Raw genomic sequence first — 18,281 nt, 5'->3', positions numbered from 1 at the left:
GCAGCTTGGGCCCGTGTTCTCATGACCAGTGGGATGATGTCAGACCAAAGAAGCCAGCAGCAGCAGAGAGCTCTGGGGGCACTGCCCTGGCAGTGACCAAAGGCATCAGATCTTCGGTTTGGTCACTGCCCGAGTCCCCCTTCTGGTGGGTGTGATCAGCCTCGGGAAGGAGTCAAACCACGTGCTGAGGGGCAAAGGCACAGTCGGCTGAGGAGCTAAGGCCACAGGCCCAGGGGCTGGAGAGGAGGCTGAAGGAACTCAGCTGGACTTGCAGGATTCTGCAGGAAGGCCTGACTCTGTGACCCCCCAGACAGTCAGGGAGCAGGGGCGTGTGTGGGACAAAGGCGTGGAGATGCCTTGTTAGAGGGAAGGAGAGGGTGCGATAACATTTATGGAACTGGGTGTTGAGTTCAGTATTGCTGTGGCTGAACATAGCAAGGGAAGGGTTAATGCAGATGGAAGGTGGATCACAGAGGAGAACGGATGTGGAGCCTGGAATAAGGAAAAGAAGGCACCAGAGGGTGAGGGAATGGGGAGAAACATTATTTTGGACTAAAGAAGACAGGGGGGTCGTGAATGAAAAGAGAGAAGTAGAGGAGCAAGCAATGAGAAGGCCAGAAATACTAACCAGTTTAAAATGAAGAAAGCTGGAGAGTGGAAGAGCTGACATTTGGAAGTAACAGGGGATTGTCTCTTGACCCTCCCATGGTTTGTGGTCCCCGGAGGAACGGGGTCTTCCCCTGGGGGTGGCCTCCAGCCCTGCTTTCCAGTATGAACTCACCACTGTCTTCCTGCAGGTCTGTCTTAGCTAGGCAGCAACTTCTTTTTAAAATAATGTTTCATTTTATTTTTCGATTATTGCAATAATATAACATTATATTAGTTTCAAAGTCCAAAACAGTGATTAGGCATTTACATAACTTAAAAAGCAATCCCCTGGTAAACCTTGTACCCACCTGACACCATACACCGCTATCACAATATTGTTGACTGTAAGCAGTGACTTGTCGGTGCAGAATACGATGATGGCAGGGGTGTCGATGACAGCAGAGTGGGTGAAACTTTCGACAAGTTGCTGGTGCCCTTTGGTCCAGGGTGCTCAGAGAGACCAGTGACATTCCCCTGAAACTCCAAGTGCTGTGTTGGAACAGTGGTTGATTTTTTAAAAAAGAAAGAACAGTGAAACCGGATGCCAGCAACAGGTCAAGGAACCCCTCAGTGTGTCTGGGACATCTGTGAGCTTGGGGCCATGGACACAGCCTCTCTGAGCCTCAGGTTTCTCATCAGTTGCAGGGGGTGTGGGGGCTGTGCTGGGGGATATTTCTGATCGGTCTAGCTCTCCCCACCTTGTGCTCTGTCAACTTCGGTCCCATAAATGTGCACAGACACACCCAACCTTTGTCGTGTTGACTGGTGGGCTCATCGAGGATCTGGGTGCCTGACTTCCCTCCCCCTGAGCCTGCCCTCCAGGATCTCAGGGGACAAACCTTCCATTGCTCCTCCTGCTCGCTCACTGGGTTCCCACTCTCCCATGCAGTCATGTCCCTGAGACCTTTGGGCCCTGAAAGTCCCACTGGGACACCTCAGGGAAGCTTGGGCACGTCTGACTTGGGCTGAGCACAGGCATGTGCCTCACCCAGCCGCTGGAACCCAGGAGTGACTGTGGCACAGAAGGCTGACCACACAGGAGGGGCTGTGTGCAGGGTGAGGGAGGGTCATCGAATAATAAAGGACAGAGAGAGACTGCCAGACAGCAAACATCCTCTCCAAGAGACCTCTTGCAAGAGCTTCCAGAATGGTCTTCCGTGTTGGGCCTCGTGGCGCACCCTGGCCCTGCCCCCGAGCCTGGTCTCCACACTGAACCAGAACAGCCCTCGGGAATACGGACCTTATCAAACACCTGCTTCCAGCTTCTCAATGACTTCCCTTTGCTCCACACAACAGCTAGAAGCCTCCACGCAGCCTAATGTAACCTGTGTTAGCCTGGGATTCCCTGAGGGTCCAGCTGGAGGCAAGGCTCAATGAGAGGATTTATTTGGGACTGAGGGACCCAGGGAAGCGAAGCAGAGAGGGAGGGAAAGTTGATGTAAGACAGGATCTTACTTTGGTCGCCTGTGTGGGTGACTGAGTCTGCAGACCTCCCCTGAACCTTCAGGGAGTGGCCTCAGATTCACCCTCTGCTGGGAGAAAGGAGAGCAGCATCTGACCTTTGCCCCCATTGCCCTGGGGCTTGCTCCCATGGGCACTGAGTCTGTATTTCCTCGTGTGGAGCACGTGAGCGCCAAACAGGCTTCCAGGACTGGGGCCTGGGCAGGAAGCAAGAGACACAGGACGTGCACAATGACCCCCGACAATTCCTAAGCCACTCACCGAGGGCATGCTGTGCAGTCTGCGTCCTTTTGGACGTACCGCGCCGTGGGAGCCTTTTCTCAGTCCCTCGGACTCCCTGTGAGCCAGCGTTATCCTAAGGCCTTCAGTCGATCCTTCCATTTGTTCCTGAAGCCGGGAGTCCTGGCCGCCCACGGGCCAGGCCCTGAGCAAGGTGTTTCCCTTCTCTGTCATTGTTCATCAGTCCTTGGTCGGCTCACATGTCTGCACAGATGCACCGGGGCATTCACTTGAGTGTTTCAGGCACTGGCTAAGCGAGCCACTCAGCATCCCTCAACCCTGCCTCCCTGAACCCTCACAGTGCAAATTCCCTTGGCTAAATGTGCTTTTGAGGCAACTCCACCGCAGTACTTGTGTCAGTTGGGATCCCTTTGGTTATAAGCAGCAGAGACTGAGTCTGGCTAAGAAACACAAAAGAGAGTCCATGGGAAGGGAGCTAGGGCAGGTCAGAGCATGAAGAGAGGCCCAGAACCTACAATTCAGGAGGGACAGGACTGGGCAGGTCCAATGTTAGGAGCTTGTGTCTGTGCCCTGGGGTCCCTGCCTTCAGGTTTCTTAGGTCCAAACACCTGGACCCTAGTGTCTCTGAGTCAAGTTTCCAGTTCTCAGCAGAGAGAATAGCTTGGGTCAGGTGACTGGACCTTTGGACCAATCAGTCAAGGGATGAGGAAGAAGAATGGGGAATAGGGACAGAAACCCTGGGGGGAAGTCTCAGGTCAAGAGGCCCCCTGACTTTGTGCTGTGGTCCCTCATCCTCGGAGCAGGAGCTGCTGCGGCAGCAGGACCGGCAGAAGCAGGGCCCGAGCACGAAGCTGCGGCAGGTGGAAGAGGAGGAGAATTCCCCGAAGGAGCAGCCGGAGTGGGAGGAGGAGGCCAAGCACAACCCGGAGAAGCAGGTTGCCACCCTGCAGGCCCAGGTTCGGTGCTGGCTGCCCCAGAAGGTCCCCGGGCTGCCCGGTGGCTCAGGGACACTGGTCAGATTCTGCAGGCTGGGTCCACCCTGGCCGGCTTGAGCTGGACGCCCTTCCTCAGGGAATGCCTATCATCTCCAGCCCAGGACTCCTAGCCCTGGGTCCCCAGGTGGGATTCAAGAATCCGTGAGCTTGGAGGGAAGAGACTGAGATCCTTATCGTCACCAGTGTCCAGCTGACACCTGGTATTTCCTTCCTGATGAATGTCGACAAATCATGGTGTTAGGAGACAGGGACCGGGCCCTGGGTGAGTCCGCCCAGACCCCGCTGTGGCATGTGGGTTCTGGACTTCATGTAGGAAAGATGTCACAATAGGAGTCCAGGGGACGATGAGGACACGTTTATTTAAACTGGACACATGAAACAAGGAAGGGCTTAGCATAGAAGATCAACAGGAGAGCCAAGGCTGGGCGGCCTTAAGCCACTGGGAAGTCAGAGAAAAGGGGGCTTCACGGACAGGTTCACGGTAAAGCCTGGGCCAAGCTGCCAGAGGCCCGTTGCCTTGGCGTTTAGGAGACAAGAGTGGAGGGGAGAAAAAGGAAAGGGATGGGAGGCACCGGGTCCTCAGTCTCGAGGCTTTCTCTCTCCCTTGCAGGTGGAAATCCTCGGGGAGGTCTCAGGGGAGGGTTTCAGTAGCACAAGCATCAGTTCTCCAGGTGTGGCTTTCAGGGTCACGGTCTCCCGTGATTACTCACTGCAGTTGGTTCTGGCCATCGCTCACCTGGTTTTGCTGCTTTTCTGGGCCTGAAGCTGAAATAAACTGAAATCTGGATATTCTCTCCGGGGAAGAAGAGGCCAGGGGAGGAGCACTTACCCTGGAGGTGAGGTCCTTTGGTCCCCCGGTTTTGGGCCCTGGCAGGCACTGGGGGCCTTCTGCCTGGTGACCATCTGCACCAGGCTGTAAACTGCTCAGCCGCTGTGTTCAGCCAGCCACTTCAGTTTCCTCATTCCAGGGTTTCCCTGGGGCTCCTGCTGAGGCTGATGGGGGCCAAGGATTTCTTTTGACATTTCAGGAATCTGAGAGGTTGTTTCTCCCACCCTGTCAGCTCAGTGCTGGGCCTTGTGGGGAAATGAGACGCTGAGCAGGGAGCAAATGATGGGGACTGAGCAGCAAGCTGGCCGGGCTTGGCTCGGCTGGAACTCAATTTGAATCTAGAGGGCAACCAATCTGGGGCTCCAGCTGTCTGTCATCACTCAGGGAGAAAAGCAGAGATAGGGACTGGATTACAATGGTGCTTTGGGGGAGTGTGAGGGAGGATGAGAGGGCAGGGGTCTGGGAACAAGCCCATGGGGAGGAGGGGTAACATGCCCAGGATCCCACAGTCTGTCAGGGGCTGGTCTTCCTTCCTTCCCGAAGCTGGAGGCAGGATGGGCTGGGCCAGGAAGGCCCTGGGCTGGGACCAGGGTGGAGCCAATGGGTAATGTGCTTGGTGGTGAGCTTCTCAGAATTGCGGCATTCGTTTCACTTTTGCTTCCCAGGACCTTGGGATTCAGGTGTTTTGTGCCCAGGAACAGCTGGCCAGTGGATCTGCACGGCTAAGAGCACCTGGATCTCGTTCCAGCTCAGCCAGAGGAGGGTTCCATGGTAAGCTGGGGAGGGTAGGAGCCCCCACCCACCTGTTCTCACAACCCCCTGAGACAGGGACTCTTGTCACTCTTCCAGAGATGAGGGAAATCCGAAGCTCAGGGAGGTTAGGGAAACAGCCCAGGGCACACTCAGCCGTGTCAGTCAGGATCTGCGCCCAGGTGTGTCCGATGGCTTCCTTCTTCCCCTGTGGCCCTGAACGGTGGGGCAGGAGGGGGAAATGGCTCAGATGGGTTCACAAAACTCCCCCCAGCTCAGCTCAGGACCTGGGCTACCTGAGACATGAGCCAGGGACCCTAGAAAGAAGATGGATGTTGGGGTGAGTTACAGAAAGCAGAGGTGGAGGAGGGCGGGAGAGTGAGCGCCTCCCGTCCTGGTCCTGGTGGCCTGGCTGCCCTGAGGCTGCCTCTGGCTGGGCCTGCTGCCTAGGCTGATGGGGGCCAAGGATTTCTTCTGAGATTTCAGGAATCTGAGAGGTTGTTTCTCCAACCCTGTCAGGTCAGCGCTGGGCCCTGTGGGGAAACTGGGGCCCTGTGGGGTAGGGGTGGGGTATGTGTGTGTGACTTGCCTGGGTGCCAGGATGGAGACCAAGCAGGAGGATGGCTGGGCTTGGCTCCCCACCCTTGGCTGGCCCTCGGTTTGAAACCAGAGGGCAACCAAGTCCAGGCTCCTGCTCTGTGTCACTGCTCAGCCAGAGAGCAGAGGCAAGGACTGGGTTATAATTGTGCTTTCACTGATATCGGATGCCAGCAATCTGAGAAGTTGGCAGGTAAAAACCCTACCATCCACCTTCCCTTGAGCTTTCAGAAGCAAAGTTTATGTAGGGTAAATGTGAGAACTGGGGGGTATTTCAAGGGGGAGCACAGAGATGTTGCTTCTCCTGGGAGTCCGGGGAGGGGGCGCTGAGAGGGGAGTCACACAGCTTCTTCCTAAGCTCACTCCTTTTGTAGCAGAACCCTGTGGGTTACGCACGTCACTCTGGGCTCTAGTGTTTGCCGTCGATAAGACTGTGGCTTCCAATGACAGAGTTTGGTAGAAGGGAAAGCACTTATTTAATTTAATGAAAAGTTGTTTAGGTTTAGAGTAATGGTGGAATTTGCTGTTCAGTCTCACTGCCTTTGAATGCTCACAAACACACAGTCCAGCCCCTCCCCGCACCCCCTGCCTTTTCCTCAGTCAGGCCCATCTCAGAGCGTGCCAGTCAGAGGTACCGACTTTCAGAAAGAAAAAAGAAAAAGCAGAAGTCCGGGGCTCACTCCCAGTCGTCTGTGCTCAGCTGGGCAGGTGTCCTGCGGTTCCCAGCACCAGCAGCAGGCATGTTGCTGGGATCTCTGGTTCTGAATCCAACACCCAGTGGCACCACCTCATGGCCGTCCAGTGAGGGTCCTTCCACTCCCTGTTGAACCACATGGTCCCCCAAGGTCTCTCATTGTCCCCTGCACGTGACTGTTTGCCTTCTAGTTTAAATCCGGCCTGGGTCCTCCTCCATAACCCCATTTCCAACTCCCCCCACAATCGGCTACATCCACTACATTCCCATATTTTCCGCTTTTTCCGGCTGCCATTGCTAGCCCTGCAGGCGCGGTCCGGTGGTGTAGCGTGAGCTGTCTGCAGTTCTCACACAGGTGCTGTAACCTGCACAACCACATCCCAGCTACATCACAGGTCAAAGGCAGGCCCGCCCCCCTGGCCTGCACAAAGTATTCAGCATTGCAGCGAAGCTAGCCTGCTGGTACTGATATGCAAAGTGACTCTCAGCGGCGGGCTCCACATCTCCCATGCCCCAGGCAAGCTTATGGGGGATGTCCTGTATCTCTGGACCCTCCAGGTTCTGGACCTCATTCCACACCTGCCACAGTTGCCCCATTTGCCGTAACATCCCCCTCTTCCCCTGACACCTGGGGTTTACGGCCTGTGAAGCTCTGTGTTTTCCGGTTAGGGAGGAAAGGTAAAACCATTCACTGGATGTGAGAGAGAAGCATAGATCAGTTGCCTCCTGTATGTGCAGGGATCGAACCTGCAACCTTTTTCAGTGTAGGGACGACGCTGTCACCTGTGATCAAAGTTTGGCGTCAGTCATTTCACATTGACCTGCAGGCGCCTGCGGGAGGGGGTCAGTCACCTTCGATGTATGTACATGTCGCGCACAGTGGCTCATGCTCTCCCGTGGGTCTGACTGCGTCGTGGCAGCCGCAGTGTTAATTTCTTAGAGGTCCAATCAATCACACTATCCTCTCGTGGCATCTGGGATTTGTGTCCTGATTAGGAATGTTTCCACAGCTCAGGATTAATTTGAACATTTCTTCCTCCACATTTACCGTTTATTCCTTCTGCTTGAAATGTAGATTGCTTTGGGATTGACTGTGTGAGTTATTGATTGATTTTTTTAGAACTTTTTTGGGTGCTTCATCCTTTCTTCCTCCTCTTCTTTGTCTCTATCTTCCTCTTCTTCCTGACGTAGGACAAAATCAGTAGGTAATGACAGCGGCCGAAAGGAACGCAGTTCACCGATGTGCCTTCACAGGGGCCTCTCGGGCAGTAACCGCCGTCCTGGAGGCATTAGTGAGCCGCAGTGGCCGTGTGACACACCCCACCGACACTGTTCTGGAACAGCTCTGGGGTTTGATTGCCTGCCGCCAGGAAGCATGACTCCCAGAGCAAGAGAAGGGCTTATTTATTTAAAGTCGAGGCAGATTTAGAATGACGGCAGATTTCTGCTGTTAAGTCCCACTCCCTTGAAAACACCTCACAGCGCACAATCCTGCCTTCCTTTGCCAAACCAGACCAGGTTCAGAACACAGCAGTCAGAGGTACCATCGTTCGGAACAGCAGGAGTCTGCCGCGCAGCAGTCTGGGTCACAGTTCGGGCCTCACGAACCCGTGCTTGGTTTCGCAGGTCCCCGCCCAGCTCCATCAGGTCTGCTGCGGTCCTCTCTGTGTTATTTCAGACCCCGTGGGGTGCTCTTACTCCAAACCGTGTGGCTTCCCCCTCACCTGCCAGGCACGGTAGCCATCTCCCCTCCACACCCTTTCAGACCCCGGGCCTTCCTCTTCCTCTCTTTTGGCCTGCCCTCCTTTAAATACTGGGCCAGAAACTTCCTGTGTGACCTCATATCTCGCCCCTCCTATGATGGGCCATTTTTGCCAGTTCCCCCTGGTTTTCACCTTCTTTCAGCTGCCATCTTCAGTCTGAGCTGAAGTTCAGGACTGCGGGACACATGCTCTGCTATTTTGGGAGACCCCCACTCTGCACCCCATTACAGCAGGGGACTGGAGGGAACTGGGCCACAGTCTGAGACCTGGGCTGGCCACTCGGGGAGGGGAGACTTTGGAGTGTCCTGCTCAAGGCCCGGCCATCGTCATCACATTTTAACAGGGGGACCGTATTTTTTTTACATTCCACTGTTCCTCTTCCTCCTCATATAAAAATATCTTGGCTGCAGGAAGGAGACGGGGGGGGGGGGGGGAATAAACGGAACTCCCAGAAATGTGATGGAACTGTCAGGAGTCCATTAAAGAAGTGGGGTAAAGTATGTGAAATCTGAGTCCCAATTTTATCTCTTTTCTGCCAGGAAGAGGTTTTCATTGAGATGGACAGGAAAAACAAACGGAATTTCTCCACTGCCAGTGAATCTGGTTGCTCTAAGTCCCATTGATGGGACTCACCCGGGGACTGAGCTTGGCTGTGCTGTGGACAGAGGGGCAGGGACAGGAGGGGCGGCAGGGAGTAGACAGGGCCCCTGTGTCTACGGATGCAAACGGTGCACACAGCACACCTCGAAGGGTATTGGACAAATGTGAGTTATTATGTGTGAGGTTACAGCATTGTGGGGGCGGAGCAAAGACCGCACACGTTAGTCTCCCTTCTCGTTAGCCGTTATTCTGCCTGTGAGTCCCTTTGCTTTTGTGTCAGGCAGGTCTCAGGAGGGGTTGATAAGTGCTGTTGCCCTTCTTTAAAAAATGCCTAAACTTAATCAAACCTTGCTTTCTTTCCTTTTCTCCCAAAGCAAGACAGCCACAGACAGAACCAAGAGAAATCCTCTCTGGAAGGATCTGATTCACAGACACCCTCATATCCTGTGAGAATAAATGTAAATTGGTGCAATTTGCAGAAACATGTGGCTCGAGGTACAAAAGAATTTTTATATGTTGATACACTGACCCAGTCATTCAACTTCTAGGATTATCTTAAGGGAAACATTCTACATGCAGGCAAAGTTTTATGCAAGAAGACTGTTCTTATGCTATTTTCATCAAGAGTTTATTATAAAGAAGGTAAGGCTCAGCAGCTGGGGGAGAAAAACCGAGGGGACTGGGCACCCTCAGGACGGTTTGGTTGCGGACAGCAGGGCTCAGGGATGGGGCCAGGGCGACAGGACCCCAGGCCCCTGCGGCAGGGGTCCCCAGTCTCAGGGCCACACAGCAGGGGGTGAGTGGTGGGTGAGTGAGTGTAGCTTCACCAGTACTTACAGCCACTCCCAATGGCTCCCATCGCCATCTGAGCTCCGCCTCCTGCCAGATCAGCGGTGGCATTAGATTCTCATAGCAGCAGAAGCCCTACTGTGAGCTGCACCTGCGAGGGACCTAAGCTGAATGCTCCTCGTGAGAATCTAATGCCTGATGACCAAGGTGGAGCTGGGGCGGTGATTCAGGGCCGGGAAGCGGCTGCAAATACAGGTTATCGTTAGCAGAGAGGTTTGACTGCGCAGAGACCGTAATAAAGCAATTGCTTGCAGACGCATATTAAAACCCTATGAGCGAGTGGGACAAGTGACAGTTAAGCTGCATCTGGCATCAGGCTTTATAGTGGCCAGTGAGTTGACGTACTTCAGTTGTACAGCTGCCCCTGGTGGCTTTAAGTCAGAATCTGACACTTATTGTGGTCCTTGGGTGGCTTGCTCATCATTCATTCACCGCTTCCATCTGTGCTTGTTTCCTGCACTGCACACTGGCCTGTCTCACCGCAGTTTGGGTAGCCCGCATGCTAACTGTAGCATGTGGTGAGTGGTGCACTTACTTCATTATATATTACAAAGGAATAATAATAGAAATAAAGTGCACAATAAATGTAATGCACTTGAATCATCCTGAAACCACCCACCCCCCTGCCCCGGCCGGGTCCATGGAAAATTGTCTTCCATGAAAACGGATCCCTGGTGCTGAGAAGGTTCTGGACCGCTGCCTTAGCAGAAGAGGCTCTTTCAGAATTAAGGAGGGAGCAGCCCTCAGGAAGCAACAGCACCAGGAAATTTACCAAGAGAGGGTCGTGGGCATAGGGTGCGGACCGTTTCGGAATGAGGGGTCGCTGACAAACAAACAGATGCGCCTAGTGACCATCTGGGTCTATTGAGAGGAGAGCTCGGTCTTCAACTGTCCTCATCATCCCGAAAGACAGCGCCTGGAAGAAATCTGTGGCCCAGGCCGGTTTGCCCAGGTAACCGCTGGGAGATGTCTGTGCCGTCACCCAGATCTCCCCCTGATCTAGCTGCCTCTGCCAGGCACACCTCCTCCAGGCAGGATCCTGTGTTTGGGGTTGAAGATCCTCTCAACAACCCGTGAGGAAGATTTCCTTCATTCATTCCTTGGCAGTGAATGGCCTCAGACTGAGAAGGGATGAAACCCCCGGGGAGACAGTTACTTAACCACTCTCTGTCTTACTCATCTGTTCAATATTTTGGTGAGGAAAATAAGATGATGTATTTAATTTGTTTACCCTAAGGACTGACACCTAGTAGGTGTTCAGTTAATATGAACTTTTAAAAAGATAGTTGGGAAAAGACAGGAACTAAGGGTCTTCTTCCTGGTGATGAGAGGCAAGCAGGACTTGCTTGGGGACAAGCCTTCTGCATCCTGGTGCATGTGGAGTCCCTGGGGATTTGGCCAGAGGGCTCTCCCTCCCTCAGGGAGGACTTGGACACACACTGCAGGGCCTGCTGGCCCAGAAGGCGGAGAGGCCGGGTGGAGCTGGGCCGAGCTGGTTGAATCCTGACTCTGTGTCTGCCCACCTCTGGGATCTGGACTTATATGTCTTAGAGCCTCTGATTTGTCACCTCTCTCTTCAGTGGGGACAGCCGGTCATGTGATAGGATGGTGGTGAAGGACATAGGGTGCACTGTGGGGTCAAGGGTGAGGAAGCATGTGCAATCATCCTGTCCAGAGGCCCAGTTCATGGACATTTGGGTATCTGGTTTTTAATGACTATGCAGATGGCTGCTGTAAAAATTAGCCTGCGGGTCTTTGTCCGCCTTTTCATTACTTTTGGGCAAATCCCTGAAAGTGGATCGATAGGTCCCACGGCCAATGCATGTTTGACTTTATGACGACCAAACGAGTGTCTGAAGTGGTTGAGACATTTTACATTCCACCCACAGAAGATGAGTCCAGTTGCTCTGCGTCCTCACTGACACTTGACATTGAGAGTTTGACCTTTTTTTGCCCCTCTGGTTGGTTTGTTGGGTTATCTCACTGTAGCTTTAACTGGCATTTCCCTAACGACTAAAGATGTATACATTTTTTTCATGTGTTTATTTATTATCCAGAAACCTTTGGCAAATTTTTCAAATTGTTTTTCCCTTAAAAAAAAATTGGGCTGTACACCCTCTAATTGAATGATGAGAGTCTCAAAATTTTGGATGCCAGTCATTCATCAGATGTCTGTTTTCCAAACACCTTTTCCCAGTCTGGGGCACATGTCATGATTTTGTAAAGAACATCTTTCAAAGAAGAAAATTCTTAATTTTTTTGCCCGTCTGAATTTAGGACACAAAAGCAAATGGAGAGATTGTGCAGATGAAGACAGCTTCCTCTTCCCAAATGAGCCATGGATGTTTTTTGAGTGCTGACTTCATAGAAAATTCCAGGCTGAAACTTGAGAGCATGTGAATGCCCACTTTAGACAAAACCAGCAACAGGGTTTCAGTAGCTTCCCTAATCTCATTAAATGACACCCCACACTATGCTATTTTGTCTTTATAGATATAATTGTAGATAAATATTTTTTTAAAGATTTTTTTATTTATCTATCTTCAGAGGGGACAGGAAGGAGAGGGAGAGAAATATCAATGTATGGTTGCTTCTTATGCGTCCCCTGCTGGGACCTGGCCTGCAACCCAGGCATGTGCCCTGACTGGGAATCGAACCGCGATCGTGTGGTTCGCAGGCCCACGCTGAATCCACTGAGCTACACCAGCCAGGGCTGTAGATAAATATTTTACCTGTGGTTTATAAGCCACAAATATTTTCATGGTTTACCCATGTATAACCATGAAAATGGAAGTTCCCTTTGGTCAAATATTATATTCAATACATTTATTTGAATTGTATCATTTGTAGTGTTTATACCCTTGAGGTTCAATTAGCAAAAAAACATGTTACTAGTGACTTGGTATGTTTAATATGCTAGCACTGAGAAAAGTCACCTTTTATTTGACATTGGTGAAGTAAGTCTAAAGTAGTAAAGGAATATAGTAGAGTTAACTCTGGATAGTGTTTAAAACCAGGTTTTAAAAGCCATTTTCCAGCCCTGACTGGTGTAGCTCAGTTGCTTGGGCATTGTAACCCCAATGGGAAGGTCGCTGGTTTGATTCCCAGTCAGGGCACACGCCTGGTTGCAGGCCAGGTTCCCTGTCGGGGCCGTGCAAGAGGCAACCAGGCCAGGTTTTTGTCTTTTATTTGTTTTTGTGTGTGTGTGTGTGTGTGTGTGTGTGTGTGTGTGTGGTATTTGTAAGTTTTCTTGCATTCGTTTCATCTTTCCTTGAATATTTTACTCAGGGGTTCTAAAAGTTAATCTGGTCTCCATCTTCTAGGGACTAAAGTTGATCTTTGTAGAATCAGATTTTGTTTGTATTTTTTCTTTTAAAACTATTTTCATTTGCCCTGGTGGGTTGCTGGTGTGCCAAGACTGTGTTCCCTCCCCAGCCAGGACACATGCAAGAATCAACCAGTGAAAAAAATAGAAAGGAAGAAAAGAATCAAGACGTGGCAGCCCTTAGAGAGAGAAAGCCATGCGGTTTGGGGGCAGAGTGAGGACCCCCTCTTGGCCAGGTGAGGAGGAGAGCCACACTGTTTTAGAAAGATGTAGACCCCTGTAGCCATTAGGAGAGAGAGCCAAGCAGTTTCAACAGAGTTAAGACCTCCTCTTGGCCAGGTGAAAGGGAAAACCTCGCAGCTTTACCGGAATGGAGATCCCTGTGGCCAGGTGAAGAAGAAAGACGCGCTTTTGGTGGAGTGCAGCTTTGGTAGAAGAGGCCCACGCGGCCTTGGGACGCTCCCTTTGGCTGAGTGGCCTGGAAAGCGGGAGAGACTTTGACTGGAACTTGGTACAAAGAACTCTTGCCAGTGGAAGGTGCCAAATGACTTTGGATTAATTGGAGATCCTGCCTGGAGAGTGACACAGCTGATGGTGCCAGTGGCCTGGGAAAATGGACATGTGCTCTTTTCCTGATTTATGGTACCCGGAGTTAGGACAGTGGGAGAAGGGAGCGCTGTGTGTGTTTGGGTGTAGGTGTATACCCTTAAAGACTTTAATATTTTAATGAAGGCATTAGGCCTAAATAGCATTAAATAAGCATTTTGTTTCCTTTTCACAAATCTCTGGCATTGAAAGATGTCTTTCCAATTGGCGGTGGACAGAAGAGCCCAATAGATATTAATATATTGTCCTTGGGAGGGGCCCCTATTTTCTGAAGCAGTTTTTGGCATCCCTCGGTGGGCCAAGTATTGCCCCCCTGCCTCGGACCCTTGTTCAGTAACAATGCCACACTATATAAACAAGCTCCTGCCCAATCTCCAGACCCAGAATTTGGAGACTGCCTCCTCTGGGTCCGCATGTGTAAATAAAGTTCCACTTTGTACACCCGAAAAAAAAAAGAAAAGAATCAAGCAATGCATGCATAAATAAGTGGAACAACAAATCCACAGTTCTTTCTCTCCCTTCCTCTCTCTCTAAAAATCAATAAATAAAAATTTAAAAGAATATTTTACTATTTTAACTATTTTATTAAAAAGTATAAATATTAACAAATTTAGAAACATCAAAAATTAATTTTTGATGATTAATCATTAAAAATAAAAAGTCCATGCCTTTAGTTTCTAGTTCCTTCATAGGCCAGAAGTGACATCACATAACACAAATCCCGCATCATACGTCACCTTGTCAGACTGTCCTGTGGCCTCATGCCAGGCAAACGAGGGCTCCTATGCGTCAGGACACTAGAGGAACCCAGAGAGCACGTCCCAGTGTCTAAGGCGACGGGCAGGCCTCTCAGGGGCAGGTTCCGTCTGCACCACACTCTGACTGCGATTTCCAATCTTCTTCATTTCATGGCACCCATAAACTAACTACTAAAAGTCTGTGGCATGGAAAAAAATGTTATATTTTTTGTCAGTCTAACCAAAGATACAGGTATAGTTTTAATCCATTCGCATCAGATGATTATTGTTATGTTTGTTGCTGCTGCTGCTGCTGTTGCTTTGTGGGGTTTTTTCCCCCCCACAATGTATGGGAAAAGAGGCCTGTGCGCCTTACTCGAGAGTCAGGTGTGGCATGTTTTAAAAATTCATGCAGCGCCCCGGTGAGAATCGGTGCTCTAAAATTTCCTGAATGAGGGTTTTATTTTGCTACAACCCCACTCTTCCTTGTCTGCTCTCGGGGTTCCCAGTCCACAAACATGAGGGTGGTGCTGGGTCAGCCTGCCCTTGAGCGAGAAGCCGTCTCCATCAAATACTGATCACTTCCAGGCGACCTAGGAGGACTTGTCCTTATTTATCCCTGATCGAACCAGTGCTGTGAAGCATGTACAAGGGACAAAGTATGTGTTTAACGTTGAATGAAACAAAATCTTTACATTTGTAAAATTCTTTGCCATTTGATTTATAGTCAAAACTTTGGAATTCGGCAAGATGGATCTTGCCCGTTTTGCAGATAAGAAAACTGCCTTTCTTAATCACCTGACCTTCATTATTACAGGGATAAGGCAGATGCCCCCTCTGAAAAGACTCATGGCCGCAGAGGACATGGACCACCAGTGTAGGGAGGTGGTTCTGAAGGAGTTTCCTCGGGTGGGACAGGAGCTGGAGGAGCGCACAGCGTAGCTCCATGCGCTGGCTGATGAGGTTGACAAGGTGCACAAGCGCTGTACTATCTCCAACGTGGTGTCCAGTTCCGCCAGCGCTGTGTCTGGCATTCTGACCACCGCTGGCCTGTCCCTGGCACCTGGGACAGCAAGGCTCAGTCTGGTGCTTGAGGCGACTGGGGCAGGACTGGGGGCAGCAGCAGCTGTGACCAGGATGTTCACCAGCATCGCAGAAGATGTAGAGAACCAGTCCGCAAAAGACAAAGTCAGAAGCCTAGTGCCAACTGGCGTCAACGAATGGTACATGGTCAAGGAGAACAAAGATCAGAGAAGATTCGAATTGGAGTCCTTAGCACAATCTTGCTTTAAATCCCTGCAAAACATTGTGGAGAATGTGGATGCCTATAAGCAGGCCAAAGCCAACCCTAGCTTAGTAGCCAAGGCCAGGGTATTCACGACCACTGGAAATATCTCTGATGACAGCCGCAAGGAGCTGCAGGCAGCTCTCGGAGGCACCATTCTGGCCATGGACACAGCAACCAGGAGGTCTGTGAGAATCAACGCAGCTCACTCATTTCTGGCAGATGTGATCACACTTGCCCGAGAGGCAAAGCACATGGATGAGGGGGCAGAGGCACAGTTGGCTGAAGAGCTGAGGCAGCAGGCCCGGCAGCTGGAGAGCGAACTGAAGAAACTCACCCAGAATCAGCAGGAGGCAGCTGCTCAACAAGCAGCCCCTCGTCCAGAGGGAGGGCCTCATGAGCTCCTGGACGATGGGGACAAGAGGGTGAGTACCGGGAGGGGCCCAGGGGGACAGTGAAGAGGACTAGCAGGTGAACGGACACGGAGGCAGGGACCTCGGGCACCTCTCGTCCCTCTGCTCCTGACTCGGGTTCCCTTGGGTAGCAGGACATTGAGCTGGAAGCAGCCATCAATGGCAGTGGCTGCTCGGAAGAAGCTAGAGATGGACCTGAGAGGCCTGGAGGCAGTGGGAGGGCACGTGATGGGGCACGGGCAGGTGGGTGGCCACTGGAATGGGGGCGTCAAGCATCTCCTCCCCACCCCCAGGTCTGGGAGAAGGACTACTTTTGAGAGCCAGAGGACGGTGCACCTCCCATGAGGAGATCCTGGCGCAGGCCAAGGAGAACGAGAAGAAGCTGAAGAGCATGGAGGCCGAGATGATTCAGCTGCAGGAGGTGGTCTGGGACCAGGGGCACTCAGGGTCGCTGCCCTCTGGCTGGCAGAGGCAGCTCAAGGCCTCCCCTGGGACAGCCTTGGGCAGCACTGGAAATAAACCAGGGAAACTCCAGGGACGAGTGGGGGTGGCTCTCTGTGACAGAAGTCCCCTCAGGGCTTCACTGAGTAGCAGGGCTCCCTGGAGGGAAAGGACACTATGTGTCACCACCACCTCCTGCTGCTGAGAATTGGGGCCTGGAGAGGAGGAGTCCCTCCCAGACACCTATGCCCTGAGTGTCCCTCGCCTGTCACATATGAGGCACATATGGAAGCAGTCCCTATGTTCCAGGTGGCCTTCTGCAGTGTGAGGTTATAGCCAGTGAGTTCTGTGGCCGGAAGTCCAGGCATGTTCTCGTCTACTCTGAGGCCCTCAGAGAGGAGGACATATACTGGGTGTCATTTTTCAGCAGAGTGATGGGGACAGATCAGGTCGAAGCCTTCTGAGACCAGGGCACTTGCTAGCAGGCCACCTCCCAAACTGGCCAACATCCCTTTGCCGCAGAGGCGGCCATGTCAGGACCCGAACACTGCCGTCCTTCCTGGGACACTGGAAGGAGCAGCCTCACGGCAGGGCCCGGATGCCCCTCTTTACTCCTTTGCTTCCCCCGCACCAGGTGAAAGCCAACCTTGAGAAGGCCAAGCAGACCCTGGAGAATGAGCGAGGGGAGCTGGCCAAGGAGGCGAAGGTCCTGCTGCAGGGCAAAGGGGACTCAGAGCACAAGCGGAAGAAAGTGGAGGCCCAGCTGCAGGCGCTGCAGGTGAAGTTCAAGGAGGGAGAGCGAGTGCGTAGGCCCCGGGGCCTGGGCACTGCTCCTGCAGCTGCCTGTCCGTCTTGGCTCCGTTTGCCAGGATGGCTGCCCTTCTTCTTCTTCTTTTTCATTCCATTTTTTCTTCTTCTAGTTTCTAACTTTAAAAAATCCTTCATTTTGAAAGTGTTTTAAAATACCATTTTTTACTTAAGCCAGCCCTGAAGACAAGCACAAAACGGACCAGTTTACTTTTTTAAAAAAACATTTTTTTAAAGATTTTATTTATTTATCTATAGAGGGGAAGGGAAGGAGAGAGGGAGAGAAATATCAATGTATGGTTGCCTCTCGTGCGTCCCTTGCTGGGAACTGGCCTGCAACCCAGGCATGTGCCCTGACTGGGAATAGAACCCCAGTTGTTTGGTTCGCAGGCCCGGGCTCAATCCACTGAGCTACACCAGCCAGGTGACTGGTTTACTTTTTTAACCGCCACAACTGCCGCTCCGTGGCAGTGCTCATCTGGCTGAGAGCAGAGGGAGTCTCGGACTCAGAACGTGACTTCGCTTCCTGAGGGTCCGACCGCCTTGTCCAGAGAGGAGAGGTGCACAGGTCGCCATTCCTGCCGCTGGCCTGCCCCCAGGCTCACTTCTGGCTCATGGGAAAGCTAATTCCTGCCCAATTCAGGATGCTTCAATGAACTCAACCCCTATTTCTTCAAAACATAAAAAAGCAGAACTCTTTTTCATCAAAAACTAAAAAAAGGGAACAATTTCCCACAAATGGGCATTTTCTGTTTTTAATAAGTATTTTTAAAATTTCTTGTTTTCCCCTCTAGCTTTTAAGTCTCCTCCATCCAATATTGCCTTTTCCTGTACAAAACAGATCTCTTTTTATGCTGTTTTTCTTTTCCTTAAAAAAAAAAGTATGGCTTAAAGACTAAACATTGCCAAGACCAGTGATAAATATTAAAAATTTTTAAAGATAAATCACCTATGTTACCTTGATTAAGTCAAAAAATAAAAACCAGTTGGCATTAAGATGGCTCTTTCAAGTGTTTAAACAATTTTAAAAGCTGGCCCTGGCTGGCGCGGCTCAGTGGATTGAGCACGGGCATACAAACCAAAGGGTCGCCGGTTTGATTCCCAGTTGGGGCATGTGCTGGGGTTGCGGGCCAGGACCCCACTCGGGGGCATGTGAGAGGCAACCACACATTGATGTTTCTCTCCCTCTCTTTCTCCTTCCCTCTCCTTTCTCTAAAAATAAATAAATAAAATCTTTTTTA

General features: G+C 51.5%; 1 protein-coding gene across 1 annotated transcript; it reads left to right on the top strand.

The window, feature by feature from the left end:
• The first annotated feature begins 3,102 nt into the window (after nt 1-3,102).
• Nucleotides 3,103-17,136, top strand: LOC119002313 (apolipoprotein L2-like). Its single transcript, XM_037068149.1, is given in 5 exon segments — nt 3,103-3,468; nt 4,839-4,944; nt 14,912-15,804; nt 16,086-16,213; nt 16,868-17,136. Coding segments are annotated over 4 exon segments (1,068 nt in total). The 5' UTR covers nt 3,103-3,423; the 3' UTR covers nt 16,110-16,213; nt 16,868-17,136.
• Nucleotides 17,137-18,281: the final 1,145 nt, after the last annotated feature.

Source organism: Sturnira hondurensis, unplaced genomic scaffold (genome assembly GCF_014824575.4).
Source record: "Sturnira hondurensis isolate 20B ecotype Veracruz unplaced genomic scaffold, ASM1482457v3 Scaffold0017436, whole genome shotgun sequence".
In the NCBI taxonomy this organism is placed as follows: Eukaryota; Metazoa; Chordata; class Mammalia; order Chiroptera; family Phyllostomidae; genus Sturnira; species Sturnira hondurensis.
The sequence above is the reverse complement of the archived record's forward strand: the minus strand, read 5'-3'. Positions and strand labels throughout refer to the sequence as shown.